The 27352-nt window shown below is 53.2% G+C and overlaps 3 protein-coding genes across 15 annotated transcripts in view; 2 read left to right on the forward strand and 1 right to left on the reverse strand.

Moving 5' to 3' along the window:
- On the forward strand, window positions 1-22424 carry Ppp2r5d (protein phosphatase 2 regulatory subunit B'delta). 4 transcript variants are annotated; one of them, XM_006990835.4, is made up of 16 exons: window positions 1-159; window positions 4878-4958; window positions 17124-17316; window positions 17533-17732; window positions 17819-17929; window positions 18051-18143; window positions 18524-18654; window positions 18776-18835; window positions 18930-19038; window positions 19252-19305; window positions 19655-19825; window positions 19915-20042; window positions 20641-20742; window positions 20841-20913; window positions 21028-21144; window positions 21291-22424. In XM_006990835.4, exons 1-16 carry the CDS (start codon window positions 133-135, stop codon window positions 21426-21428), a joined length of 1788 nt encoding a protein of 595 aa, XP_006990897.1. In that variant the 5' UTR covers window positions 1-132; the 3' UTR covers window positions 21429-22424. The 4 variants fall into 4 exon arrangements, with proteins under 4 accessions (XP_006990897.1, XP_006990896.1, XP_076413833.1 ...); XM_006990834.4 differs by having other exon boundaries at window positions 4881-4958; XM_076557718.1 differs by having other exon boundaries at window positions 12-159; window positions 4881-4958; window positions 17124-17197; window positions 17556-17732.
- Mea1 (male-enhanced antigen 1) lies at window positions 22310-24129 on the reverse strand. Of its 4 annotated transcripts, none has more exons than XM_016009089.3 (4): window positions 23989-24129; window positions 23094-23374; window positions 22908-23010; window positions 22310-22691 (listed from the first exon to the last, which is right to left on the reverse strand). In XM_016009089.3, the coding sequence occupies exons 2-4, from the start codon at window positions 23361-23363 to the stop codon at window positions 22540-22542; spliced, it is 525 nt and encodes a 174-aa protein (XP_015864575.1). In that variant the 5' UTR covers window positions 23364-23374; window positions 23989-24129; the 3' UTR covers window positions 22310-22539. The 4 variants fall into 4 exon arrangements, with proteins under 4 accessions (XP_015864575.1, XP_006990898.1, XP_042122527.2 ...); XM_006990836.3 differs by lacking the exon at window positions 23989-24129 and adding an exon at window positions 23843-23980; XM_042266593.2 differs by lacking the exon at window positions 23989-24129 and adding an exon at window positions 23771-23980.
- Window positions 23957-27352, forward strand: part of Klhdc3 (kelch domain containing 3) — a 6320-nt gene continuing 2924 nt past the window's right edge. The window contains exons 1-6 of one of the 7 annotated variants that reach the window (XM_042266581.2): window positions 24089-24252; window positions 25045-25198; window positions 25724-25878; window positions 26420-26632; window positions 26851-27027; window positions 27151-27266. In XM_042266581.2, coding sequence (XP_042122515.2) covers window positions 26479-26632; window positions 26851-27027; window positions 27151-27266 — 447 coding nt within the window. In that variant the 5' untranslated portion in view covers window positions 24089-24252; window positions 25045-25198; window positions 25724-25878; window positions 26420-26478. Of the gene's footprint in view, window positions 24253-24533; window positions 24731-25044; window positions 25254-25723; window positions 25879-26419; window positions 26633-26850; window positions 27028-27150; window positions 27267-27352 lie in introns of those variants that run through there. The other 6 variants (XM_042266582.2, XM_042266580.2, XM_006990827.4 and 3 more) reach the window with 6 other exon arrangements.

The raw sequence follows: 27352 nt of genomic DNA on the forward strand, positions 1-27352 counted from the left end.
GCGCAGCCACCGCTCGGCCCGGGCGCAGCGCGCAGGCGGTGGCGGAGAGACGCCGAGCGGGCCGAGTGCGGCCGAGCAGAGCCGGAGCCGGAGCGGGGCCGCAGGAGCCGGGCCGGGTGTGGACCGGCCGAGATGCCCTATAAACTGAAGAAGGATAAGGTGAGCGTGGCCTTTGCCCTTGCGCCTCCGCCGCGGGGCCTGCGCGGAGCTCTGGGAGGGGCCCGAGGCAGGCCCGGGACAGCCTCAGACTGACCCTCCGGTCCGGCCCCCCGCAGCACTCCCGGGCCCAGCCCCTGGGCCGCGCGGCTGGCAGCACCCCCAGCCCGTGCAGCAGCTGGGACAGCTCTCCCTCTTTGCCCCGGACAGATTCCCCCCACCTACCTCTCTTCCCTTCCTCTTTGCTCCTACCCCTGGCCCCCTCCAGATCTGCTCCACTCCCAGCTCACTCCCTTGCTTTTTCTCCCCACCCTCCTCTGTCCCCGATCCCCCACGGGTTTGGGACAGTCCTCGGCTAAGACTGCATCTTCCTCCAGTACCCCCCACCCCCGCCCCGTGCAGCCCCTTCCCTCCTCTCCTCAGCAGCCTATAAACGGCCTCTCCACAGTTCTGTACAGTCCCTTCTCTCTCCACGACAAGCCCCTGACCTAGAACCGCTCTGCCTTTTCTCTCCTCCGCCCAAATCTGGCCTAGGCCCCTCCCTCGAGTCTTCCTTTACACACAAACTTGTAAGCCAGGACTGAGCCCTTCCTTCTGTTGATGGAACCCCAGAACGTTGGTGCTGGAAGGGAGCTTTTGAGCACATGCATTATAGTCCCTGGTGGTACAGATGAGGAGACTGAGGCCGAGTCAAGGGAAGGGACTTGTCCAAGGTCACACATCCTGCTGGAGGCCCAGCTGCAATATCAGGTCTCCCGACTTGGAGGGCTCTTCTGTGCAAGTGCCTGACTGCCATCAGCTGCCTTCCAGGTTCACCCTAACCCAGACTCCGTCTCTAATCTGCACAGGCTCCTCCCTCATCCCTTAGGATAACCTTTGCATTTCCTTTTTTGCACCACTGCTGGATCTCTCCCTTTCCTGAGTTATTTTAAAGCAGGAATCTGCCCTGTCTCCTTAGTTTTCTTCTTATTCTGCAGTCCAGGCACCCCTGGACATTCATACTTTGTCGTCCTGTCCTTACCCAGGCCGTTTCTTTCTTATTTGCCTTGGTAGAGCTCAAACCCGGGGTCTTGCACACGCTGAGCATGTGCAGCACCACTGAGCTACACTCCCAGCCGCGCAGGCCGTTGGTTGCTGTTGCCTTCTCTCACCTTCTCCTGTCTCCATACCGCCTTCACCTGTTCCTCATCCCCGCCGTTTCCTACCCTTTGTCTCCTGCTGTTGCTGAGATCTGACTCAGAGGTGTGGTTCCTCCGAGGTACAGACTTACCCAGGGATGCTAGGATACCAGTTGCAGCCTCCCCCGGCCTTCCTTCTCTCGGGGCTGGCTCTGGCCTGCTACTGTGGCCCACCCTCCTGAAGACCCCAGTGGCGGACTGCATTCACGTCCCCCGGTTGACTTGTAATGCTGCCACCCCACCTTATCAATCAAACTCTTTCTCCTGGGGCTGTTGGGTATTTTCCAGGGAGCTCTGATTATGGGTTGTCATCTTAACTTCTCAGAGTCTGAGATTAGAGCACAGGGCTGATATATACGTTCGGCATATATTCAGCATATACTAGTTGCTGAACCTCGTATAGGTGGTGAGCTGAGCAGAGCTGTGTCCCCTACCCAGTCCTGACCTTGGGAGTGGGCTTGCCAGTACAGTTTGGGCCATTCACCTGTAGAAACTGCACGCTCAAGATAGCTAAGCTGGAAACTTGAGAGGTTGTGGCGTGCAGAGGGGGCATTAAGATCCTTACCCCCCTGTAGTTTTTAGTCTGTGGACCAGATCCTGTCCCATCCTGTCCCTTTGCCTACTGGATAATTGAGAACTAGAGGAGACACTCTTAGCTTCCTTGGGCCATGGGTGATTTGGTTGAGCAAGGGTGTTGGGAGGATTGGGATGCATGGAAGCAGGTGTGGAACCCTTTATGAGACTTAACCTCTTGCACTGGAGTTGGGGCTGCATTTGGCCTCCTTAGAGTTCTGAGGGGGAGAGAGATGACAGTGTGACGGAGCTGTACCAGGATGGAGGCACAAAGACAGGTGGGTGGCGGCTCCTTATTGCTCATCCATCACCTGTCCCTTCTCCTCGATCTCCGCTGGTCCCCGTCCTCACTGTCCTTCACTGCTCCCTCTGTGAATCTTGGCTGAGCCTTCACTTGGGTCCACTTACAGACTTCATGTGTTCAGCCTTGGGTGTGAATGGGTTGTGGACACCCTTGTCTTCCTCCTTGAGGAAGTAACTAAACTCTGGAGGTCTGGCATCCCCCTTACACACAGTAGGGAGGTGCTTAGTCAGTCTTCGGGGAGATTTGCATCCTTCTCTTCTGAGAATCGATTTAGGTCTTTTATTTTCCTGCTCCTTCCCGCTTTCTTATTCATAATAATAGAATTAACCAACATTAGGGTTTGATGTGCCAGACACTGGGCTAAGGGAAGTGGTCCCATTATTGTTTTTGTTTAATAGGTGAGGACAGGGAGAGGCTAGTTACCTCCTCACTCTCACGGAACTGGTAAAAGTTGAGCTCAAAACACAGTGCTAGCCCTAAACCCCGGGGCCTCGCATCATGCGACAGCTGGGCCGGGCCACAGTGTGTGTGTGTGCTTCACCTGCTCTTGAGAAGACAGGGAGCAAGGCCTGTGGGCCCTGTTCCTACACCCACTCACACCCACACACCAAGGCAGCTGACATCAGGCAAATTCCCTGAGATTCGTTTCTCAGGCGTCGTGCTGAGTGCCATAAGGTGGGTGGAGGGGACAAGAAGAGGAGGCAGCTTATGATGGAGTCTAGAGCCCAGCCTGAGTGAAGATGGGTCGGCTCTGTTGGAGGGCCCCTGTCTGTTGTGTGCTCTCAGTCACTTTGGTGGTGTGTGCTGCATCTTTTTCTTCCCTCCACCACTTGCTGTGAGCAGTTGACAAGAGTCGGTGTGGCCGGCCTGGGCAGTAGGCAGTGGGAGAGCGCTCAGCCCAAAGAAGCCCCTTCCTTCCCCCTTGTACAGAGCACCGAGCTGCTCCCCATCCGAGAGAGGACGGTTTTCCCTCTCCACCTTCAGAAAGCCTTCCCCCTGTTCCAGCCCACACATAACTCTCTTCTCCCTGGGATCCGTTTGCCCCCATAGTCACAATCATTTGATTTAACACTTCTTACTGAAGGGGCTTGGCTGCTGTTGAATTGCAGACTCTCAGAGCTGGAAGTGATTTCCAAGGTCCTCCAATCCAGCTCTCAGCTGAGACTTGAATCCTTTCGCAGCATGCCTTAGAGGAGGTCATCCAGCCGCTGCTGAAATGCTCAGGACCGGGAGCTTTTAGCTTCACTGGGCAGTCTGTCTCCAGACAACTCCACTGTGAGAAAATCCATCCTTGTTGGCCTCGGCCTATGCTCTTCAGTGTCCTGAGTCGAGTCCACATGGCAGCCCTTCCTCTGCGGGCTAAGCTTCATCTTGACCCCCCCCCCCCCTTATTGTCAACTCTCCCAGTTCCTGCAGCTGCTGCACTTCAGGCTGAGCTTTTGCATACACTGCCAGAATGCGCTGCATTTCCCTTTACAAGTAAGGATTTCTCATTGCCCCTTCCACGGGCTCATGCTCATGACTAAACCAGACCCACCAGCTTGGTTCTGTCGGGACCAAGCACTCCACACAGGTCTGTTAAGTGGGTGGAAGTTCCCAAGACTTGTAGTGGATGCCACAGCATTGATTTGTGTTCAACTTGCAGTCCGAGCTGCATCCTCCAGTCTCTTTCACAGTCTCCCCATCCTGTCCCTGTGTGGCTGCTTTTGTTTTGGTCCAGAGCATGGAAAGAGATGCTGGACAGGCCAGGGCTCTGAGCCAATTGCCAGGTTCCCAAGGGAACCTTTAGATTGGTGCTCACAGTTTGTTAACAATTCAGGACTTCACCTCCATCTCTAGTCCACTGCTTGTTGCCTGAGGCGCTCTTACCGTTTGGGGCGGAACCCTTCGGATCCGTTAGCACCCTGTTAGATACTCTAGCGCCCTCTTGTTTGGGTGCCGCTTATGACATCTAAACAGGGTCTTTCTGGACGGCCCTGAGGGGAGAGAGAGGATTTCTGCTGTGCTCTAGCACAGAAGCCTTTGGCAGCTCTGACCAGGTTGCCCAGAAGCCAGTCAGAGTAACTGAGTAACAGTTACTGTTACTGATGCTATTCCAGGAAGCCGCCTCCCCTAGCTGCTTTCCTGACTGAGAGCTTCCTGAGCCCCGCCGTTCACGACCTGGTGGGGAGACAGATGAAGACTACTGTCATGCTTAATTATTAGATTCACGTTGGCCTCCTGACTAGAATCTAAACTCCTTGGAGGGGCTGAATCTCCTTTGTGTGTCCCAGGGTCGATACAGTAGGGTTTTTTATTTATTTTTGGTTTTTCGAGATACGATTTCTCTGTGTAGCTCTGGGTGTCCAGGAACTTGCTCTATAGACCAGGCTGACTTCAAACTCAGATATCTACCTGCCTCTGCCTCCTGAGTTCTGGGAAGAAAGGCGTGCACCACCATGCCCGGCTGATACAGTAGGTTTTAACCGAGTCAGCTGGGCAGTGGGGTAGTTAAAACAAAGACCTGGGAAGGGCTTGGACATACAGCTCCGTGGTAGAGTGTTTGCCCGGCATAGACAAGGCCCCCGGCTTGATCTCCAGTATGAAAAAAGAAAAAGATTTAAGAGGTTCAGGTAAGGCCTGTCCTTTCTCTTGGCCTCTGCTAACCCTCACTCCATCTTCTCCAGCAGGAACCTCCCAAGCTTGCCAAAGGCACAGCCAAGCCCAGCAGCTCGAGCAAAGATGGCGGAGGAGAGAACGCAGACGAGGTAAAGACAAGAGGCATTCTTTCAGATGCCTCAGAGTGCCGTGAAGGTGTCTCCTGCCTGCCACTTTCTGGTGCTGACAGCTCCTTTCTCAGTGGTTAGGGGTATGGCCAGGAGTGGAGCCCATAGTGGAGCTTAGTATGACGAAGGCCTTGGGTTTAATTTCCAGCATGCTCAAGTGTGTTGCGCGCATGTCTTTCTTAGGGTAAAAACCATGGAGAGATGTGAGGTCTGCTTATGCGTGCCTGTAAACTCATCATTTGGGAAGCTGGGGGTCACAGTTTAGGGCCAGCCTGTGTGATGTAGCAAGACCCTGACTCAGAAAGGGGTGGGGGTGGGGTGCTGAGAGGTTTGTGATCCTGGTGAAAATGGGGAAAGTCTACAAGTGCTTCTCGGGGTGACAAGTCACTGTGGTATGGATCTGGGTGGGGCGGGGTCTCGGGAGTGCCTAGTGTCCCTGAGTCGGGCAGGGCTGGGCCCTCTGCTCTTGGTCTCAGTGTGACCAAAGGACAGTCGTGAGCAGAGGTCAGCACAGCTCAGCAGTCTAGGGCTATAAAGCAATAAACAGGCAAAAAGACAGCCAGAGTCGAGGGGCTTAGGAAAGTTCTGGGGTGTCCTTGGACATCTGGGGTCCAGTCGGTGGGGTGCTGTTTGCTGAGGAGCCTTGTGAATTTGTAGGAGCTGTCTGTCATTCTCTGCTCCCCCCCCCTTCCCCACTCTGCACTGTTCAGGAAGCACAAGTCTCAGTCACTCCCTGGGAAGGAGATTGACAGGTGTTTGTGGTCAAGTCTGGGTTTGGATTTTCCAGGCTACTTGTTGTCCCTGTCCCTCTAAAGAGAGCAGTTAATCTTTGCATTGGTGGCCACTCTTGTAGGAGTCGCAAAGTCATCGGGAGACTAGACTGGGTTTCCTGCCCCATTTGCAGCCAGGGCAGTTAGAGACCACAGCAGAGTAATGACTCCTTCTCTGCACTTCACAGAAATCTGCACAGTCCTTGTCACCAGACGTTATGACCATTTGTTCCCATCACGGTCTTCCCACCTGGCTGTGAACTGAGGGAAAAGCTGTAGGGTGCTGTGTGGCTTCCCCCTCACGCCTGTGCACTCAATGTGGCTCATACCAGATGTGTCTGGGGCCAGATGTGTCTGGGACGCACCCTCAGGGCTCAGTCTCCCCTTCAGAGGTGATGATATTGATGGGACCCACTGGGAAAGTAGTTGAGAGTTAGTGAGCAGTGTTAAACCCAGCAGGAGAGACTCAGAGCCAGGACCTAAAGGAAGAGAACACTCCAAGCCCTCCTCCTCTGCCTCGCTAGCATTGTCCCAGTTCTTAGGCCCCCTGCTTATCTGCTTAGGGTGGCCTGCCTTGACCACTTCCTCCGTCCCCAGGGCATGGCCAGGGCCCTGTGAGTTACGGTTTGTCCCTCAGCCCCTGGTTGCACCTCACAACAGTGTCAAATAGTCCTGTGAACTCGCTGTTTCCTAGTCTGGGAGCTTCAGGAGGCTCTCACCTGCCTGGCCCAGTGGGAGCACCCACATGTGAATGTAGTGGTCAGTGAAGGTGTGACCTGGGGAGTGAGTGAGGGAGACCTCACTCACTCCGTGGGGAAATGAAGGCCTGGCGGAGTGAGGAGTGTGCTGAGGCCGACTGCTGTAATGTCTCCAGGTCTTTTTTTTTTTTTTTTTTTTTTTTCGGTTTTTTTTCAAGACAGGGTTTCTCTGTATAGCTTTGCGCCTTTCCTGGAACTCACTTGGTAGCCCAGGCTGGCCTCGAACTCACAGAGATCCGCCTGCCTCTGCCTCCCGAGTGCTGGGATTAAAGGCGTGCGCCACCACCGCCCGGCATGTCTCCAGGTCTTTAGGAGGCTCTGCACAGGGAGGTGGCGTCTGTCTTAGTCCCTCTAGATGTCAAGTTCACCCTGGGCTCTATTTTATGTAAAGTCTATAGGGCTTGTCTATGTTAGGTAGCCGCAGGCGTTTTACTTCATGATTTTTCAGAAGGTACTCTTGTACAGATGATAGAGACATGCTGGGAAAATTGAAGGCCAAGTTGGGAGGACACGGCCTTTTTTTAATGTGTTTTTTATTTTTATGTGTGTGGATGTTTTGTCTATGTGTATGTTGTGTACCATGGGCATGCCTGGTATCTGTGGAGGCCAGAAGGGGGCATCAGATTCCCCCAATTCGAGTTACAGGTGGTTGTGAGCTGCCATGTGGGTGCTGGGCATCCAATCTGGGTCCATTGGAACAGTGCTCTAAAGTGCTGACTGTCTCTCCGGCCCTGAGGCATGGTTTTAAAATACTATTCCCCATGTCTTTCCTTGCCCCCCCCCTTTTTTTTTTTTAATAAATATTTTTTAAAGATTTATTTATTTATTATGTATACAGTGTTCTGTCTGCATGTATCTCTGCAGGACAGAAGAGGGCACCAGATCTCATTACAGATGGTTGTGAGCCACCATGTGGGTGCTGGGAATTGAACTCAGGACCTCTGGAAGAACGGCCAGTGCTCTGAACCTCTGAGCCATCTCTCCAGCCCTCCTTGCCCCTTTGCTAGTGTAGAATTTGGAGCTCCTCAGGACAAACTCTGTTAAACATTTACCAGGGTGTTTTTCAATTAATCCTAATCATTATAGCAGCTAGCATTTACTTTATTGAGAAGTTATTCTGTATTAGTTTTCCAAAGCAGCCAAAACAGATTCCCATACACCGGGTGGCCTAGGACAGCAGAAATGAATTTTCCTACAGTTATGAAGGCTAGAAGTCTGAAGTCAGGGTAGTATAAAAGACATGACCTGAGGTCTTTTTTAAAATTATTTTAAATTTCTGTGTGGATATATGCACATGTGTGTGCAGGTACCCACAGAGTCCAGAACAAAGTATTGGATCCCTGTGGTGTCCCCTGGAGCTGGAGTTACAAGCTGTCCTGAGCTGCCTGACATGGGAGCTGGGAACCGGGCTCTGGTTCCTCTGCAAGCGCGTCAGAGACATCTTCCAGCTTCTGAGGTTTACTTTTATTGAAAAATTGGGGACAGGATGGTTGTGCTCACTGTAATCCCAGCACTTGGGAGGCAGGGGCAGGCAGATCTCTGTGAGTTGAAGGCCAGCCTGGGCTACAGTTTTGAGACCATGTCTCAAATTTTGACACACTGCCTTTATGTGCTTGTTTGTTTTTGTTTAGTGATTGTGAGTGTGCCAGGCTGTCCCGGTGGAGGCCGGAGCATGGTTCTCCGTCCACCACGTAGACTTGGGGATTGAACCGGGGTCCTTTACCGCTGAGCCATGTCATTGCGCTCTTTAATTTAAATTTAAATGTTTTCAATTTAATTTTTGTGTATGTATGTGTGTGGTGTGTACAATATGTATATATGTGTGTTCACATGTGTGGAGGTGCATGAGTCTGTGCACATGCGTTAGAAGCTTGAGGCTGACATCAGATGTCCTCTCAGCTGCTCCCAGTCTTAATTTTGATGTCTTATTCAATCTCTGTGGACCTTATATGTTGAGGTATGTTCTCTCTGAACCTAGAGCTGGCCATTTTGAAATTAGTCAGACTAGCCAGCTTGCCCCAGGGCAGAGGTTCCCAACCCGTGGATCTTGACCCCCTTGGGGTCAAACGACCCTTTCACAGGGATCTCATATCGAATCTCCAGCATATCAGATATTTACATTAGGACTCTTAACAGTAGCAAAATTACAGTTATGAAGTAGCAATGAAATCATTTTATGGTTGGGAGTCACCCAACACGAGGAGCTGTGTTAAAGGGTCACAGTGTCAGGAAGGGTGAGAACCTCTGATCTAGGGATTCTGTCTCTGCTTCTGGTTCCTGGGGATTGCAGGTGTGCGGCCATGCCACCTGGCTTTTACGTGGGTCCTGGGGATCCAAAACTGTTCACCCGATTACATAGAGACACATTACTCTGCAAGCCATCGCCCCAGTCTTGTCCACAGGTTCTAGGGAAAGGTTAGATCTGTGCCTCCCTGCTGGCTTTCCACGGCCCTGGACGCTCCTCCTCCCCTCTGCCCGCCCCCCCCCCCCCAGCCTTCTCTCTGTGTCGTCTCTCTCTGAGTTTTCCTCTTAGCAGGACACCAGTCACCAGGGACATCCTGTCGAACCCAGTAATGTTCATTTTCACTTGATTATGTATATCTGTAAAGTCACATTCAAAGACACAGAGTTGACACAGATTTGGATGGGACACTGCTCATCAGCATATGTTGTACCTGTCACTTCCTAATGCTTTGCATGGACATTTAACTGTCACTGTGTTCCCCTAGGGTCTTTCTCTTGTCACCCCATTTTACAGGTGGACTGGAGGCCCAGAGTGAACAGCATTACTCCATGGATAAATGGCAGAGCTGAGACTCATAGGCTAAATAAAGTATTGTCTCTGAGATTCTAAAAGGGGATCCTAGGGTGGAAAATGGCTTTGAGAGGTCAGGTGAGACTCACTGTGTCCTGCCTCTGCATTTAAGGATCTTCTCTGGTCTGACTTTGAAAAAAATGGACTCTTTAGTACACTGCTGTCTTGAGTTCTGGATGTAGGGATGAGGGGAGGAATCAACAGCCCTGTCTCCCCAACTTCAGCTCCAAGGCCACAGTGGGCATCCTCAAACCTTTTTGGTTTACAGTCTTCTCCTTTTTTCTTTCCAGTACTGGGGACTGACCCCAGGGTGTCACTCACGCAAAGCACGTGTGTGTTCTACCACTAAGCCATACCTCAGCCAAGTTCTCTCCTTCCAAACTAATTTGAGCTGGGTGTGCTGTCCCACAACAATAACCCCAGCACTCCAGATGAGGAGGCAGGCGGAGCTCTCTGAGTTTGAGGCCAGCCTGGTCTACATTGTGTGTTCCAGGCTAGCCAGGACTACATAGAGAGACTCTGTCTCAAAACAAAACAAAATAAAAACAAAACCCACCAAAGTCTAATCTCAGCCAGGTGTGCTCCTTCGTGCTTGGGTCCCAGCACTTGGAGGGGGAGGCAGGATGATAGTTGAGAATTCAAAGCTAGCCTCGGCTACACATTAAGATCCAGTCCAGCTTGGGCTATAGTGTGGGACCCTGTTTAAAAACAACGTAAAATTATTTTGGAATCTCCCACAGTTAAAATCCAGCATGCACAGCGATTCTGAGCTGGCCTCACTCTGGTCTAGCGTCTGCCCTGGTTGCTGTCCTTGTGGAAATCATCTGAAACAGCAAGCCTCCCTGTAACATGGCCTCCTGCATGCAGCTCCACTGTTCTGGACTTGCTTTATTGTCCTCTCTTCTTCTTCGCTACTAAACTCACATCCTTTAAGAGCTAACTCAAAACTCACCCCTTAGGGACTGAAGAGGTGGATCAGGGGTTAAAAACCCTTGCTGATCCTGCAGAGGACCCGAGTTAGAATCTTAGCATCTATGTTGGGCATCTCACAACCTGTATGTAATTCTAGCTACACAAATATACCCCATAATTTAAAAATAAATACTTTTTTAAAGTCACCTTTTGAGAGATGTTTTCCATAATTCTCCCAGGCAATTTGTAACCCACTCCTCTGTGTTTCCACAGCCTTTGTGGTCTCGCTCTAGTATTTTCCTTATGCCATTAGCTGCTTCTGTGGCTGCCTTGCCTACCCAGTCTGTGAGCTCTTTGAAGGCCAGGGCATGTCCTAGTCACCTCTTCCTCTTCAGTGCTCAGTGGGGTGTTTAGAGAAGAAAGGAAGATGGGAAGAATTGGACAGGACTGGATGGAGCTCTGAGTGTGACAACGGGAGACGATGCCTCTGTGGCCTCCAACCAGAACGGTCTTCATGTGTTACAGCAGGTGACTCATGGTGCAGCAGATACAGCGTGTGGTCTGTGCTTTTGGTTTGTAGGGTTTGGTTTTGTTTGTTTGTTGTTGATGTTTTCAAGACAGGGTTTCTTTGTGTAGCCCTGGCTGTCCTGGAACTCAGTCTGTAGTCCAGGCTGGCCTCGAACTCACAGAGATCCACCTGCCTCTGCCACCCGAGTGCTGGGATTAAAGGCGTGCGCCACCATCGCCCAGCTGTTTGTTTGTTTTAATTACATTTATTTGTATATTTATTGTGTGTTTGCACTGTGGTCATAGGACAGCTTGATGGGAGTTGATTTTGCTCTACCATTTGGGTCCTGGGGATTGACCTCAGGTGGTCAGTCTTGGGGGCCACCTTGCCAGCCCTTGTTAGTTGTGTTTTGCACCAGAGTCTTGCTCTGTGGTCCAGGTTGGCTTCAGTCTGCAGTGATAGTTTCAGTCTTGCCTCCCGAGGGCTGGAGTTATAGGTGTGAACCACCATGCTTGGTTCTGTCTGTGCATTTTGTAATTAATTTTGAGAGAAGGTCTTGCTATGTAGCCCAGGCTAGTCTCAAACTCTGGCTCTTTCTGCCTTAGCCTCCTGCACAGCAAGAGTAGAGGTATGGACCACTCTGCCCAGCTTCTCTTCCTGCTAACTTTATGTTCCATCTCTTTCTGTTGGAATACGTCTTCTTTTCTTGTTTGTTTGTTTCGTTTTTCGACAGGGTTTCTCTGTGTACCCCTGGCTGTCCTGGAACTCACTCTGTAGACCAGGCTGGCCTGGAACTCACAGAGATCCGCCTGCCTCTACCTCCCAAGCGCTGGGATTAAAGACGTGTGCCACCATCACCTGGCTTCTGTTAGAATACTTCTAGTGGGGCCTGGATGTAGCTCAGCTGGCAGAGTGCTTGGCTAGCACGCACAAAGCCCTGGGTTCTATGCCCAGTGGCACATGAACGGGTGTGGTGGTGTAGGTGGTGTACACACTTGGGAGGTAGAGGCAGGAGGTCCGAGTACAGGAAGGCTTCCTGAGTGGGTGTAGAGTCTGGAAAGTACTTCAGGTCTCTGCAGAGTCTCAGGACTAGACAGGACAAAGTCCAGTTGGGAGGCAGAATGCTGGGCTGCCTTCGATCAGCTACCCTCGTGATGGCTGCGGTCTAGAGGGGCTCACTTGTCTCCTACCCACTCAAGGACAGTGGAGAGACGTTAGAAGAAGCTGGAGGATTTGGAATAAGTGCTTGAGTATGCAGTGAGTGGCTGACGTATCCATACATTTGCTTTCTGACCAGCATGTGAAGGGTAGACAAACAGGAGGAGAGGGCCTCACTGGACCTTGGTCGTCAGGGACTTTACTAGATGGGCTTGCTGTCTCCCAGGTGGGTTCCTGTGTCGGGGGCTGACCAGTGGTCCTCTAAAAACTAGAACTGGGGTGAGGGAGATGGTTCAGTAGATAAGCACTTAGACACAGCGTAGCACTCCATCTTGGAACATGTAAAGACTAAGGTGCACTCTGGTAATGCCGGTGAACTACAGCAAGACGGGGGCTTGAGACAGAACTGTCGGAAGCTCACGGGCCATCAGCCTGGCGTGTGCACCAGGAGGAAGACCCCCGCCTCCAACAAGATGGTGGTTGTTGTCCTCCGACATCCGTATGCCCACTGTGACACTGTGTCCTCACATAGTACACTCACACACAGACAGACAATAAAACAGACTGGAGTGACTGAGTGAGCTGAAGCAGACGCCCCGCAGGGCTCTCCAGCCACCCCAGCACTCAGCAGTGCAGTCTCAGCGTGGCTGGCTCGGGACAGTTTGTTGGTTTTTCAAGGTGGGGTTTCTGTGTTCCCAGCTGTCCTGGAACTCCCTCTGTAGACCAGGCTGGCCTCGAACTCAGAGTGCCACCACAACATTTTACTTTATTTTATTCTTTTCAATGATTTATTTATTTATCTATGTACATCGGTGTTTTCCTGCACGTATGTCTGTGTGAGGGTGTTGGATCCCCTGGAATTAGAGTTACAGAAAGTTGTGAGCTGCCATGTGGGTGCTGGGAACTGAACCCAGGTCCTCTGGAAGAGGAGCAATGAGTACTCTTAACCTCTGAGTCATTTCTCCAGCCTTGGACATTTTATTCTTAGCCCATACAACTCTGTGTTCTCTTGAACCCTACTTGGACAGAGGTTGGAAAATCACTGATCTAGATAACTTTTTTTTCTTTCTGTGAGATAGGGTGGTCTCACTATGCAGCTCTTGCTGGAACTCACTATGCACACTAGGCTGGCCTCAGACTCACAGAGACTTCCTGCCCTGAGTGCTGGGATTAAAGGTGTGCAGCGCCACGACTGGCTGATCTAGCTGACTTCCCTTCTTGTCGACAGAAAACTGTGGTTCTGCTTTTCCGTCTCTGGGAAGAGCACCTTTTTTCTCAGAGTGGCCCCCAGTGTGAGGTCTGTCAAGGTGCGGGGGCCTTGTGTGTTCTTACCCTTACTTGACTCTGCTGCTGCTGCTGCTGCTGCTGTTATACAGAGCTGCTCGAAGACAGTGGTTCTCAACCTTCCTAATGCTGCCACCCTTTAATACAGTTCCTCATGTTGTGGGGACCCCACGAGTGCTCAGGGGACTTCTATGGAGATAAGACAAGGAGGGCCTGCAGGGAGGAGGCTTGTTCCTGTTCAGCCAACCAAACATCCATGAATGCTTGTTAGATGCTACTTCTGGGGATGCCAGAGGGGTGCAAACCAGGGCCCTGGCTTTCAAGAAACTCATCACCGGGGGCTGGAGAGATGGTTCAAAGGTTAACAGCACTGGCTGCTCTTTCAAAGGTCCTGCCTGAGTTCAGTTCCCAGCAACCACATGGTGGCTCACAACCATCTGTAGTGAGATCTGGTGCCCTCTTCTGGCCTGCAGGGATACATGCAGACAGAATACTTGTTCCTCGTGGCTTTACCCAGCAGATCCGAATAGAGGATGATCAGGACCACGGGCCTGTGTGCAGGTGTCTGAGATGGCCTGCACTTGGCTGTGCTGGGGGAGGAGGTCTTTTGCTCCACCCCTTGGCGTCGCTATAAAAACCCTGGGGCAGAGACAGTCGGGGCCCGTTGGAATAGGTTCCAGGCCCTCTCGAGGCTATCCTTTATTTTCTATCTGTTTATCTCCGCAAGATGCTCCGCTATAAATCCTTCTATCTAATATTTCCTGCTGATTGCACTCAAGAAAACTCTGGGGAACTGTGGGGGTGGTGGGTAAACGCCCCACAAATACTATATACATAATAAATAAATAAATCTTAAAAAAAAAAAAAAAAAGAAATTAGGGGGCTGGAGAGATGGCTCAAAGGTTAAGAGCACTGACTGCTCTTCCAGAGGTCCTGAGTTCAATTCCCAGCAACCACATGGTGACTCACAACCATCTATAATGAGATCTGGTGCCCTCTTCTGGCCTGCAAGCATACATGCAGGCAGAACACTGTATACATAATAATAAAAAAATCTTTTTTTTGAAAAAAGAAATTAATTATCTAGTTCATTGGTTCTCAACATGTAGGTCGTGACCCCTGGGGGGGTAGAATGACTTTTTGCTGGGGTCACATATCAGATATTCTGCAGATATTTACATTACAATGCAAAACTATAGTTATGAAGTGGCAACAAAATAGCTCTGTGGTCGGGGTCACAGCAGCAGGAGGAGCTGCATTAAAGGCTGCAGTGTCAGGAAGGCGAGCACCACTGGTCCCGTTGAGGGGATGACACAGAAATAGATTAAGGAAGGAGTGAGTGTTTACAGAGGCCGTGGAACAGACTGACAGACAGCTGAAGGAAGCTAGGTGAGCCCCAAGGGCCACAGTGAGCCGACTCAGCTTTGTGGAAGAGGTCTGCTTCCCTGAGACGGGGGATAGTGGGCTCCAAGGAACATCTGATGGGGTTGACATGGGGAGGCATTTCCAGGGTGCAATCTTCCGAGGACCCAGGTATAGAAATAAAAATGACCACAGGTGCAGCAGCAAGAACAGCGGACACTTACAGAGCCCTGCTCTGTGCCAGGCACTCCTCGCTTCCAGGCTTTTTTTTTTTTTTTTTTTCCTGGTTTTTCAAGACGGGGTTTCTCTGTGTAACAGCTCTGGCTGTCCTGGAACTCACTCTGTAGACCAGGCTGACCTCAGACTCAACAGAGATCCACCTGCCTCTGCCTCCCATGTGCTGGGATTAAAGGCGTGCGCCACCACATCTGGCTTTTAGTGTGTTCTTGAGAGTTTGGTTTTTCTCAGGCAGGCAAGCAAGATACAAATTGGCACGGGAGGGTCTACATGTTCACCAGGCACTGACCTCCCAACCTCTTCTCTCCCTGCTCCCCTCAAGGTGTGATCCCTCCTGACTGCAGAAAGGGAGCCCCCAGAGTCCAGCACACCCTGCATTGTCTCGAATGACACTGGCTCATGGCTGGTCACAGCAGAGGTGCATGTGCCTCCTCTGTCCCCTTCCTCCTCCAGTCAAGCCAGTTCTCTAGGGTTGTTGGAAGCAGAGAGCCAGGTGGCCCAAGTGGTAACGAACCAGGCTGGACCCCCCGCCCGAGCCAGACTCTTGTCTTTCATTCGCTCGTATCCAGAGATCACAGGTTTCGCAGGACCTAATTGTTTTTATTTATTTTGCTATACTGGGGATTGAACGTAGGGCTGGGCGAATACTCTGCTGTGGAGATGTGTGTCTGCACCTTCAGCTTTGAATCGGTCTGCCTCAGTTGCTCAGGCTTCCTCCTCGTCGCCTCTGAACAGCTGAATCCCAGGTGTGCCGCCAGGCTCCCTGGGTTCAGTGGGGTTGGTTGTTGTCGGGACGGGGTCCTGCTGTGCAGTCCAGGCTGGCCGGCACTGTTGTTGATCCTCTCGCTTCCATCAAATTTGGGAATTAACGGGTGTGCATAATAGCCAGTTTTTTTGTTTTTTGCCTTAAGAGTTATTATTTTTAGGGAGGACACTCAGGGCTACACAGATAAACCCTCTCTGGAAAACCCAAGTAAGCAAAGAAAGATTGTTTTTATTTGTATGAGTGTTTTGCCCGCTTGTGTGTATGTTTGTGTGCCGTGGGTATTCTTGGTGCCCTTGGAGGCCAGAGGAGGGTGTTAGAGCTGGAGCTGGAGTTACGGCATTTGTAGGCTGTGCTGGGGGTGCCGAGCATCAAACTGAGGTCCTCTGGAGGAGCGGCCCGTGCTCTTCAGCTGCTGTGCCATCTCCAGCCCAGCCACTCTCCTTCTGTTTGTGTGAGACAAGGTCTCACTCTGCAACTCTGCCCGGCCTGGAACTCGGGCTGTAGGCCAGGCTGGCTTTGAACTCAGAGATCCGCCTGCCTCTGCCTCCCAAGTGCTGGGATTAGAAGCATGTGCCACCACTGCCCGGCTAGGATTTTTATTAAACTAAATTTCTGGTTAGCTGCTAAGACTTAAGAATGAATTTCTTTCTCTTTTTTAATTGAAGGGTATAGAACATTCAGTAATCTGAAGTGTACTTCAGAATTGTTAGGTATGCTACACACTGTGCTGTCCCTCCCAAATGTCCTCAAGACATAGTGTTTCCGTTGTTCAGAAGATGCCTCGTGTCTCCTCTCAGTCAGCTCTTGCAGCTAGGACTGACATTTTATTTCCCCCTACTGAGGACTGAACTCAGCTCTGCACACACTAGGCAAACGCTCTACTGCTAAGCTAGATCTCTTTTCTGATTTCTGTCACCATCCACCCAATCACTTTTGCCTCCTTAGGACATGACCGCTTTGAAGGCTGTTGATACCCTGATAGGACTTCTTGGCTGTTGTATTCTGGAGCTGTAACCACAGTTCTCTCTGTCCCTGGCGTACCTGACAAGGACAGCTCACTACCTCTCCACAAGCATGAACAGGCCAGGAATGGTGCTGTGGGATGTTCTGTATGCCGTGAAAATATGTTGCTATGACTGATTGATAAACAAAGTGCTGATTAGCCAGTAGCCAGGCAGAAAGTATAGGCAGGACAAAGAGGGAGGAGAATGCTGGGAAGTAGAAGGCTGAGGCAGAAGGATGCTGCCAGCCGCTGTGATGCGAATCAACATGTTAAGATACCGGTAAGCCACGAGCCACGTGGCAACTTATAGATTAATAGAAATGGGTTAATTTAAGATAAAAAACAAAAAAACAAAAAAACTAGATAACAAAAAGCCTGCCATGGCCATATAGTTTATAAGGAATATACATCTCTGTGTGTTTACTTGGCTGCGGGACTGGTGGGTGAGAGAGATTTGTCCTGACCGTGGGCCAGGCAGGACCAGGAAAACTTCAGCTGCAGGATGGGATGGTCAAGGCCAGGGTAGAGGGCATCTCTTGGGGAACTGGATTCAACAAATTACTTTTTTGTCCAGGCCCAGCCCCAGCCTCAGTCTCAGCCACCATCATCCAACAAGCGTCCCAGCAACAGCACACCACCCCCAACACAGCTCAGCAAAATCAAGTACTCAGGGGGACCCCAGATTGTCAAGAAAGAACGACGGCAGAGCTCCTCCCGCTTCAACCTCAGCAAGAACAGGGAGCTGCAAAAGCTTCCTGCCCTGAAAGGTACTCCCACATGGGGAGGGGCTGAACTGGCTGTGGGCCGTGAAGACTGCTTTAGGAGTCTAGCCTCGGGAAAAGGGTGCTCTGTAGACAGGGGGTTCAGCCGTGACAAGTGCCCGAGGGAGCAGCATGGTGGCGGGGTGGGGAGGCGCAGTCTGCAAGGGCAGTGGGGCATCCATGAGAATGAAGGGTCACGCCTGACTGCCGAGACCCCCACAGACTCGCCCACCCAGGAGCGCGAGGAGCTCTTTATCCAGAAGCTGCGCCAGTGCTGCGTCCTCTTTGACTTCGTGTCAGACCCGCTCAGCGACCTCAAATTCAAAGAGGTGAAGCGGGCCGGACTCAACGAGATGGTGGAGTATATCACCCACAGCCGTGACGTTGTCACTGAGGCCATCTACCCGGAGGCTGTCACCATGGTGGGCACGGGGAAAGGATACAAGGGGGAGGGACGGGAGCCCCTGGGGAAGCCCAGACAGTGCTCTAAGCTGGGCTCACCCCTCAGTTTTCAGTGAATCTCTTCCGGACGCTGCCACCTTCATCGAATCCCACAGGAGCCGAGTTCGACCCTGAGGAAGATGAGCCTACCTTGGAAGCTGCCTGGCCACATCTCCAGGTACCAGGGCAAAGGGACAGGCTAGGTCTGGCTGGAGGACATACAGTCACTCAGGACTGCGGTAAGGGGGCGTCTCCCAGTCCTTGGGTCAGGTCCCAGTGAAACTTCTTTTCCTCCACAGCTTGTTTACGAGTTTTTCTTACGTTTCTTGGAGTCTCCAGATTTCCAGCCAAACATAGCCAAGAAGTACATTGACCAGAAGTTTGTACTTGCTGTGAGTCTGAGTCTCCTGCCCTCCCCTAGAACTGCACCCCACCTCACCACCCATTCGTCACCTGTGTCCTGCCTGCTCCTCCCCTTCTTCTGATGTCCGGGGGTTCAGCTGTGTCTAGTACAAGGCTCCCAAAGAAACTTCCAGTGTAACTGGGGGGAAAAAGAAGAAAGTATCTCTCTCCACTCAGTGGGGTATAAACATGCATACCCAGATAGCAAATTGAAGGAGCCATATAATAAAATCACTTTTTAGAGACTTGACTCCATTCCCCAGAGAACGTTGGGATTTCTCATGGCTAGAACCTTGTACCTTGTGACCCCAGCCCGTGCTTTCTCTGTCTGCTGCCTCATCCTCTGCCTTTCCTAACCTCCTGCTCCTAGCTCCTGGACCTATTTGACAGTGAGGACCCTCGAGAGCGGGACTTTCTCAAGACCATTTTGCATCGCATCTATGGCAAGTTTTTGGGGCTCCGGGCGTATATTCGTAGGCAGATCAACCACATCTTCTACAGGTGAGGCAATGATTCCAAGCTTGGGAGAAGAGCATGCCCCTGCTGTGGTGGGATGGGAACAGAAAGGCAGGGAGAGTGCAGAATGCTGGAGGGTAGTGTCGAGAGGACCTTCTTCCCGTAGGTTCATTTATGAGACCGAACATCACAATGGGATTGCCGAGCTCCTGGAGATCCTCGGCAGGTGAGAGGGAATGCAGAGGCCATGGGAGATTGGGGGTGGGCACCGAGCTTGAATATGAAAGCCTTTGGTCCTAAAACCCTCCCTTGACTTCTAGCATCATCAATGGCTTTGCCTTGCCCCTTAAGGAAGAGCACAAGATGTTTCTCATCCGTGTCTTGCTTCCACTTCACAAGGTCAAGTCCCTGAGTGTATACCACCCTCAGGTGAGCTGCCTGCCTCTGAGGATCCCTTACCTGAGCATCAGAGACAAAGGGGAGGGGAGGGGAGGGGAGGGGAGGGGAGGGATTCCTGCTGACACACAGGGTGGTGGTAGGGAATCCTCTACACCTCCCCTGCCGTTCTGGGGTCGCATTTGTGACTGAGTGCTGAGGCTTCCTGAGAGCTGCATTTTCACTTCCGCCCTCTACCCTTTGCAGTTGGCATACTGCGTGGTACAGTTCCTGGAGAAGGAGAGCAGTCTCACCGAGCCGGTAAGTTCCCTTCTGGGGCCCCGGGCGGCAGTACCCGCCCATCTCTACCTGTTGGGTGTTTCTGGTGTTGGTGACACTGGCCATCAACCCTAGGCTCGTACATCTCAGGTGTATCTCATATGACAACACCCCCAGCTCCAGTCTGTAACTCCCGAATGAGGTGTAAGTGGACGCCAGGACTGAGGGAGGTGGGTTCCTCTCAAGGGAGCCCAAACCTATATGCTCAGCGAACTGACTCAAGCCAGAGAAGCCATGTGGTTAGGTGGGGGTAGGTGTGGCTCAGGGCAATACAAGACTTCCCGGAGAACTGAGCAGGGTTAGGAATCTTATCCTCACGTCTTCTTCACAGGTGATTGTGGGACTTCTCAAATTTTGGCCTAAGACCCACAGCCCCAAGGAAGTGATGTTTCTGAACGAGCTAGAGGAGATTCTGGATGTCATTGAACCCTCAGAATTCAGCAAAGTGATGGAGCCCCTCTTCCGCCAGCTTGCCAAGTGTGTCTCCAGCCCCCACTTCCAGGTGAGGCCAGACCCGCTGTCTCCTGGACATGGCAGAGCAGGTCTTGAGGACAGCAGAGAGTGCCCACTGATTCCACTTCTCCTGGCCAGGTGGCAGAGCGCGCCCTCTACTATTGGAACAATGAGTACATCATGAGCCTGATCAGCGACAATGCTGCCCGGGTCCTCCCGATCATGTTTCCTGCACTCTATCGGAACTCCAAAAGCCACTGGAACAAGTAGGGCACCGAGTTTGGGCTGATGGTGGGACCTGGGTTTCAAAGCTCTGAGGGTGTAGAACTCAAGAGACAGGAATTCACCTGGCCACTCAGCAAGCAGAGCTGGTGCCCACCCAGTATTACTCAGTAGGTCCTTGAGGAGCTGACTGGCAAGAATAGGTGCTAATGAGACATCCTTGCAGTACCAAATAGCTGACCTGTTGGGTACCACAGCCTTGGAGACATTCTAGACTGGAGGGAACTGTGTGGTATGATGCGATTGGTTAAAAACCTGTAAGGAGTCCAAGCTGTAGAAGGCTTTCCTGCGGAAGGCAAGTTTAGTGTGGTGCTGACAGCCCTCCGGGTTCCCGGGAAGCCGGGGAGCACGAGCCAGGGAGAGCAAGCATAGGATTGCGGGGCCAGTATTTGTAAGGATCGTCAAGTGCTCTCAAAGCTCCATGGGTTAGTCAAGAGTTAGCTGCTCCTACGGTGTAGACGTTTGTGAGGGGAACAGGAAATGGAAAAGCTTTTGGCAGAGACACTTGGAAACAAGCAGTTGGGGTAGTGGCACTGGCGGCAGGTTCCGGTCTTGTTCACAACATCTTTCTCTGGATGGCAGGACAATCCATGGACTCATCTACAACGCCCTGAAGCTGTTCATGGAAATGAACCAGAAGCTGTTTGACGATTGTACACAACAGTACAAGGCAGAGAAGCAGAAGTGAGTCTCTCTCTCTCCCCCCTAAGAGGATTGCTACTTTCTATCTCCAGCCTCCAGCTCACTGTCCCCAATTCCAACCTGACTGTTCCTTCCCACAGGGGCCGGTTCCGAATGAAGGAGAGAGAGGAAATGTGGCAGAAGATCGAGGAGCTGGCACGGCTCAATCCCCAGGTGAGGCTTTTCTGCCAGCGCCCTGACCAGGCGGTCCTTTAGAGTTGGGGAGATTCAGGAGGATGAGGCACGGCTCTGAAGTGCTCACTGTGTGCCCGTACCCCGCCCTCTCAGTACCCTATGTTCCGGGCTCCTCCACCACTGCCCCCTGTGTACTCCATGGAGACGGAGACCCCCACAGCAGAGGACATCCAGCTTCTGAAGAGGACAGTGGAAACAGAGGCTGTGCAGGTGAGAGGGCACCAGGGGCAAGGGTCAGGTTGGCATAGCACTAACAGTTCTAGGAGACAGAGGAGAGGCCAGCAGAACCAAACAGAGGAGCAAGGGGCGTTTCTTGGGAACTGGTCACCACGGCCTTCTCCCTTGTCCATCCCCAGATGCTAAAGGACATCAAGAAGGAGAAAGTGCTGCTGCGGAGGAAGTCGGAGCTGCCGCAGGACGTGTACACCATCAAGGCACTAGAGGCGCACAAGCGGGCAGAAGAGTTCCTGACTGCCAGCCAGGAGGCTCTCTGACCCCTCCCCTTCCCACAGGGTCACAGCCCACTCAGCCCTGGACGCAGCCCGGCCCTCCACCCTCTGCTCCTTATTGGCTGACCTGGGGCAAACAGCACCTCTCTGGCTACTCTAGAGGATGCAGGCACTGGAAGCAGGGATGCCCAGAGGGCTCCCTCTTCTCCCCTAAATGTGTTCATGCCTCCCTGTGGCTAGTACAGACAGGCTGAGCACTGAGTGCTCAGTGCTTAGACAACCTGGGGGTGCCTGTCCCCCTGCTCCTAACCCCACAGCTACCTGAAACTGTTCTGAGAAACACAAACACAGGAATTACATGCTCCTCTCCTGTCCCCTTCGTCCTCATGTGAACCTGAGGTGTCTCTCCTCTCCACCGCAGGGTAAAGCAGGAGATTGTCACCAAAGTTACATCAGGCTCCATTGGCCCCTGGAGTGAAGAGCTGGAGGGACCAACCCCCAGCAGCACAAACAGGCCCTAGCGCTAGCATTATGCAGGTGGGGGCAGTGGTGTATTACCCCTTATCGTCTGCCTAACCAGGACAGCACAGAGGTCAAAAAAGTATGTGCGGACACTAGATGAACACAGGGCCCCGTGGGCCAAGGTGGGGAGAATGAACCATCTCCTTTGCCCCTTTGGCAAGCAGCAGTCCTGGGATCACAAATATGGAAGGGACCACCCTGTGGCTGACTGCTTTCCTCTGTGCTGTTGGTTCCAAAGCTATGAAGAAGGAAGCAGGAGCAGTGCCCCAAGATGGCTCCCTGCAACACCTATTTATTCCTTGTTTATGCTGATGCTGGGCAGGCCCTCCCCTGTACCCTTTGGGCACTCAGAAAAGCAAGGACGGAGAGGGCTGGACCAGGTTCAGGGGCACAGGCAGTGCGGCTTTTGGTTGTGTACATAGGGTGCTTTATTCTCCACAGAGTGATACATGCTGAGGTGGGTTGGGCTTGGGCCAATGTCCCCATATGTACAGAACTGAATAAAGTGGGTCTCTGAGAGGTCTGATTTGCCTTGATGTGAAAAGGGACACGGGGAGGTGGATGGTAAAACCAGACTTGTGTTAGTCCTGTGCTGGTCCTGGCTTGGAGCGTAGGGAGACGGGCAGCTCTGTGGTTACTTCCAGGCAGGGGATGCCTGCCGGGCTTGGAGGGCTTTCTGTACCACATCTTCCCACTGAGCATCCGAAATCTCCCGAGCCCAGGCGGGGACCCCCGGTGCAGGCAGGCTCACTCCTGCCATGGTCCTTTTCACCAGCTCCACGTGTTCTGAAAGCACAGCAGAGACAATGGGAGTCGCCAGTCCCATACTCCAGCCAAGTCTACCCACCCCCAACTCGAGCTGAAGAGCACTTCACCTGGATCCTGAAGTCTGCAAACCACCTTCTTTTGAAGAGTAAGGTGGTCCTCTAACTCTTCTTACCGGGTCTAAACCAGTCTACTTCCTTCATAATTATTCCCAAATGAAAGCATGCGCTTTTTTACCTGGATCCATGGGGATAGAGCTGTGGCTGCTCAATGCTGCAGCTCCCTCCTCATCTTCATCCTCGCTCTCTAATGGTGGGTCTGGCAAATGAAGCCCCAGGGCCTGCGGAACCAGAGAGAAGATCATTTGCGTCCAACTTTTGGTAGTTCTGTTTCAGCTGCTTAGGAACTGTTCCTCCACCATACCTGGATCCGATCTTGGATGTCAGCAGCTCCATCTTCTCCCTCACCCACTGGGGCCAGTTCCACCTCTTCTTGTTCAGGATCTTGGTTGAGGGGCTGGTAGGAGTAGCCTGCTGGGCCTGCTCCTGTTTCCTCCTGCTCTTCCTCGGGTTCTTCGCTGCTCCAATCCCCAGTTCCTTCTGTAGGACCCTGATGTGGCCCTAAGTCCTCAGTTTGATTGGGGAAGATACGCTCAGGGCCCATGGTGTCTCCCCCTAGAACTACTGCTGCCATCCGGGCAGGGGCTGCAAGGACAGAGAGGCAGGATGGGGACGGGATGAATCCAGGTCCTCTCCCATCCCGCGATGTGCAGTCTCCTCTTACATTCATAAAGCCCACTCCCCTCTCGGGGTTCTGGAACCTTCCGTCCCTCTCCCGTCTCTCCCTTGCGTCTCAAGTCTGGGTTCTCATACTGAACTCGAGCCCACCAGTCTTGAGCTCTCCCGATCCCTGAAGGCTTTCCAGAACCTCGCCCCCTCCCGTCACGCCCCTCCGCGGCTTGGTGACTGCAGGTCGCCAGACTACCCACCATAGCGCGTCCCCACCCCTCATCCCCACTCTCGGGGCACCGCGGTACCGCCTGGCAAAGCGCGTCAAGCCCAGGGTGCCCCTTCGGCGGCCCCAGCTGCACCGTCCCCTACCGCCCCCACAGATCCTCGGCGTTGGTGTTTCCTCGCGCCTCACCCTCTCAGAGCCCACCGCCGGACCCGCACCTTCACTTCCGGCGGGGCAGGACGTGGTGTGGCTCTTGGTCCTCCAGCCCCGCCCCGTGCCCAAGACTGACGCAAGCGAGGACGAGAAGTCCGCCTCTTGCCCCGCCTCCGCCATCCCCCGCCCGGACCACAAAGAACTACATTACCCAGTGATCCTCGGGAGCGCGCCGTATTCTGCGCATGCGCGCCCTCCCCCAGCCTACCGGCCCAGAGGTAACTTGTGGACTACAAGTCCCTGAAGGCGTCGGGCCCAGGGTTCCCACTGCACGTGCGCGTCCTGCTGCCCGCCGGAAGGACGAAGCCTGGCAGTGTTTATCTCGTTGGGGACCGAGGAATCGGTTGGCGGGCAACGGGTTCTAGGCTGCCAGCAGCGCGAGGACCCGCGGCCCCACCCCGGCCCGGCCTGGCAGGTAGCCTGGGATGGGGTGAAGGATGAGGAAAATTGGAGGGTCCGGCGACGCCCATGCCTGCCGCGGAGTCGCGGGGGAGGGGCCGGGAAGGAGGAGATGGGGGTGGGGAGGGAGCTGGGGGGATGCTGGGAGAGAGGCGTGTTAATGGGCAGCCAAAGGTTTGGGGGAAATGGCTTGGAGAGGGGTGGGAGAGACCTGGTGACTGGAGGAGGCGCTGAAAGAAGCCGGGCGAGTGGGTTCTGAAGAGAACCAGGAAGCTGAGCATAATGGCAGGGGGAGGGGACAGCGGCTGGCGCTGTGGGGGAGGGGCGGCGGAGGAAGGTGGACCCGGACCGCAGTCGAGTCATCCTCCGGGGCGGCCCCGGGGCGGGGAGGGCTCAGTGGATGTTCTCTTCTCTTGGCGGAGGTAGACGGGGTCGGGGGCTCCAGTGCGGACCGCGGTGGGAGACGGAAACGGGGGAACTGCCCAGCTCTCAGGGTATCACGAAGGGAAGGGTCGCAAGTGGAGAGCGAAAATGGCAAGCTTTCGGGGAGGGGAGCGAACATCAAGTGAATGGGAGGTTGAAAATGTCGTGGTGGAGAATGCTGGAGACCCGAGGTCCTGTTTAACCCCTGCGGTTGAGTTAGCTTCATGAAGATGCTCGGATTCCTATCCATCTCTCATTGGGACTGATAGTCTCATCCGAGTGCATTTTCATTTTATCTGGACTCCCTTCAGGGGAGAGTGAGAGCTATGAGGGAGATGATAGCCCCCCCCACCCCCCGTTTTTCTTTATTTTTTTTTGGAGACAGGATCTCACTATGTAGCTCTGGCTGGCCTTGACCTCATAGACATCCCCCAGCCTCTCCAGTGCTGAGATTAAAGGCCACACCTGTCTTGGATTTCCGTTCTTAAATTGAATCTGCTTTCTCCGACAAACACTGATTTAAGAGCAGGAGTAATGAAGTGAGAGGAACTTTTGGCGGCTGCTGTTTCAGGTTGAGAGAGATGGCTATTTAAAGTATGCAGTGTAGGGGGGGGTCGGGGTCTGGCCCTGAGGTGGGTTTTTGGTTGCTTTTTTTTTTTCTGTCTGAGGTTGAGCCTGTTTTTTCTCTCTGCCAAGGCTTTTTGAACAGGGAGCAGATGATCCGCCCCTACCCAGCAGATGTCTCCTGGCAAAGGCATTGCCAGTTGCTAAAGGATTTACCTGAAAGAGCCTTCCAACGTACCCATTATCACTAGGCTTGCAAGCTGCCTTTAAGAGGCCATGGCTGTCTCATGCTTGGGGCCTTGCTCCTGCCCGAAGGCATTTTTGCTTCCCTCCTCCTTCCTGTGTGCACCCCCACCATCCCTCCTTTAGAGACCTAACAGGGGGGGAGCTGTTGGAAGCAGCATGTTCTCTAAGGATAGCAAGGCTGGGGAAGTGGCAAGGGAGAACACTCCTCTCCCCTCCCCCAGCCCGTGATGTACACATAACCTTTCTGGCTTAAGTTTCTAGTCCTGGCAGCGTAGGAGAGCCACAGCTGTCAAAGAAACTCCTCCTGCCTGTGGGCACCCTGGGTGACCCCAGGGACAACGGATCAGCTTGACAAGAACTCTCTGTGAGGGGCTCATCAACCATGGTTACATGGAGTTCCCTGTCCTAGGTAGGGACACTTGGATTCTAAAAACCTGAAAGCTTTTTTTTCCTTTAAAGCACCGTGCCAGCTTTCAGTGGACTGGCTGGGGCTGGCTGTGCTATTAATAGCTGGGAGGCTTTGGAGATCCCTACCTTTAAGAGATGGAGGGAAATTCTTAGAGAGGCGGCAGGAAGCAGAGCCAGAAGCAAGAACACCCAGTATGGGACAGGGGTTTGGAGACTGGGGGGGCTTGGAGCTTGTTCCCAGCCAGGGACAGGGTGGAGTTGGCATGAGTAGGGGGTAATCATGGTCACCAGCTTCTGAGCTGGCAGTCAGGTTAAGGTGGCCCCACCCTTCACTGTGGGAGAACACAGGGCCAGGGCTAGCTTCTTGACCTCTGCAGCTCCCCTGGGACAGGGCCAGCCACCTGAGCTGTGACTAGTGTTCCTGTAGAGGGGTGGTGTGGGAGGGCCACTAGGGTGACACTGGAGGCAAAGACTGGTCCTGGGCAGCCACACTGAGCCGAGCGAAGCCTCGTCTGAGGAACCCGTGGCCGATTTGTGTGCAGGTAGCAGAGGCAGCAGGCCGTGCCGGGGGGGCATGTTCCTGTAACCTGTGGTCCAGGGGATGTTACGGTGGACAGTGCATCTGGAGGGCGGGCCACGCAGGGTGAACCATGCTGCGGTGGCTGTCGGGCACAGAGTGTACTCCTTCGGGGGTTACTGCTCCGGGGAAGACTACGAGACGTTGCGACAGATAGATGTGCACATTTTCAATGCCGGTAAGCCAGTTCTGGTGCCCCGCCTGGGCTCCTATGTCGGGGGGGGGGGGGGGGGGTGGTGGGCGGCGGGGGGGGCGGGGGGGCCGGCTAGTGGGCGCCTGAGTGAGGTGAGGTTCGCTGGTCCCTGTGGCCAGAGAGGGTTGGATAAGAATGTCTGGTTGGGGATGAGGTGGCAGCCTGGAGGGAGGTTCCCAGGCTGAACAGAGCTGTGTCCACAGTGTCCTTGCGCTGGACAAAGCTGCCCCCAGTGAGGCCCGCCATCCGAGGGCAGGCTCCTGTCGTCCCCTATATGCGGTATGGCCACTCGACCGTCCTCATCGACGACACGGTCTTCCTTTGGGGTGGGCGCAATGACACTGAAGGGGCCTGCAACGTTCTCTACGCCTTTGATGTCAGTGAGTACGGGGCTCGCGATGCCGAGGGGCTGCCAGAGGGGAGGTCGGGAGTGTTGGAGAAGGGAAGGCCAGAATTGAGATGAGCATGTCAGCTGACCTGTGTCCTCCTTCCTCTTTCAAAAGATACTCACAAGTGGTCTACACCCCGAGTGTCAGGAACAGTTCCTGGGGCCCGGGATGGACATTCAGCTTGTGTCCTGGGCAAGATCATGTACATTTTTGGGGGATATGAGCAGCTGGTAAGTCTGGAAAAAACTACAGTTTTATACCGAAAAGAAGAGAGGGAAGTTTAGCGTGGTGGAGCAGGAGACTTTGAAGGATACTC

The sequence above is a fragment of the Peromyscus maniculatus genome, chromosome 21 (genome assembly GCF_049852395.1).
Source record: "Peromyscus maniculatus bairdii isolate BWxNUB_F1_BW_parent chromosome 21, HU_Pman_BW_mat_3.1, whole genome shotgun sequence".
Classification (NCBI taxonomy): domain Eukaryota; kingdom Metazoa; phylum Chordata; class Mammalia; order Rodentia; family Cricetidae; genus Peromyscus; species Peromyscus maniculatus.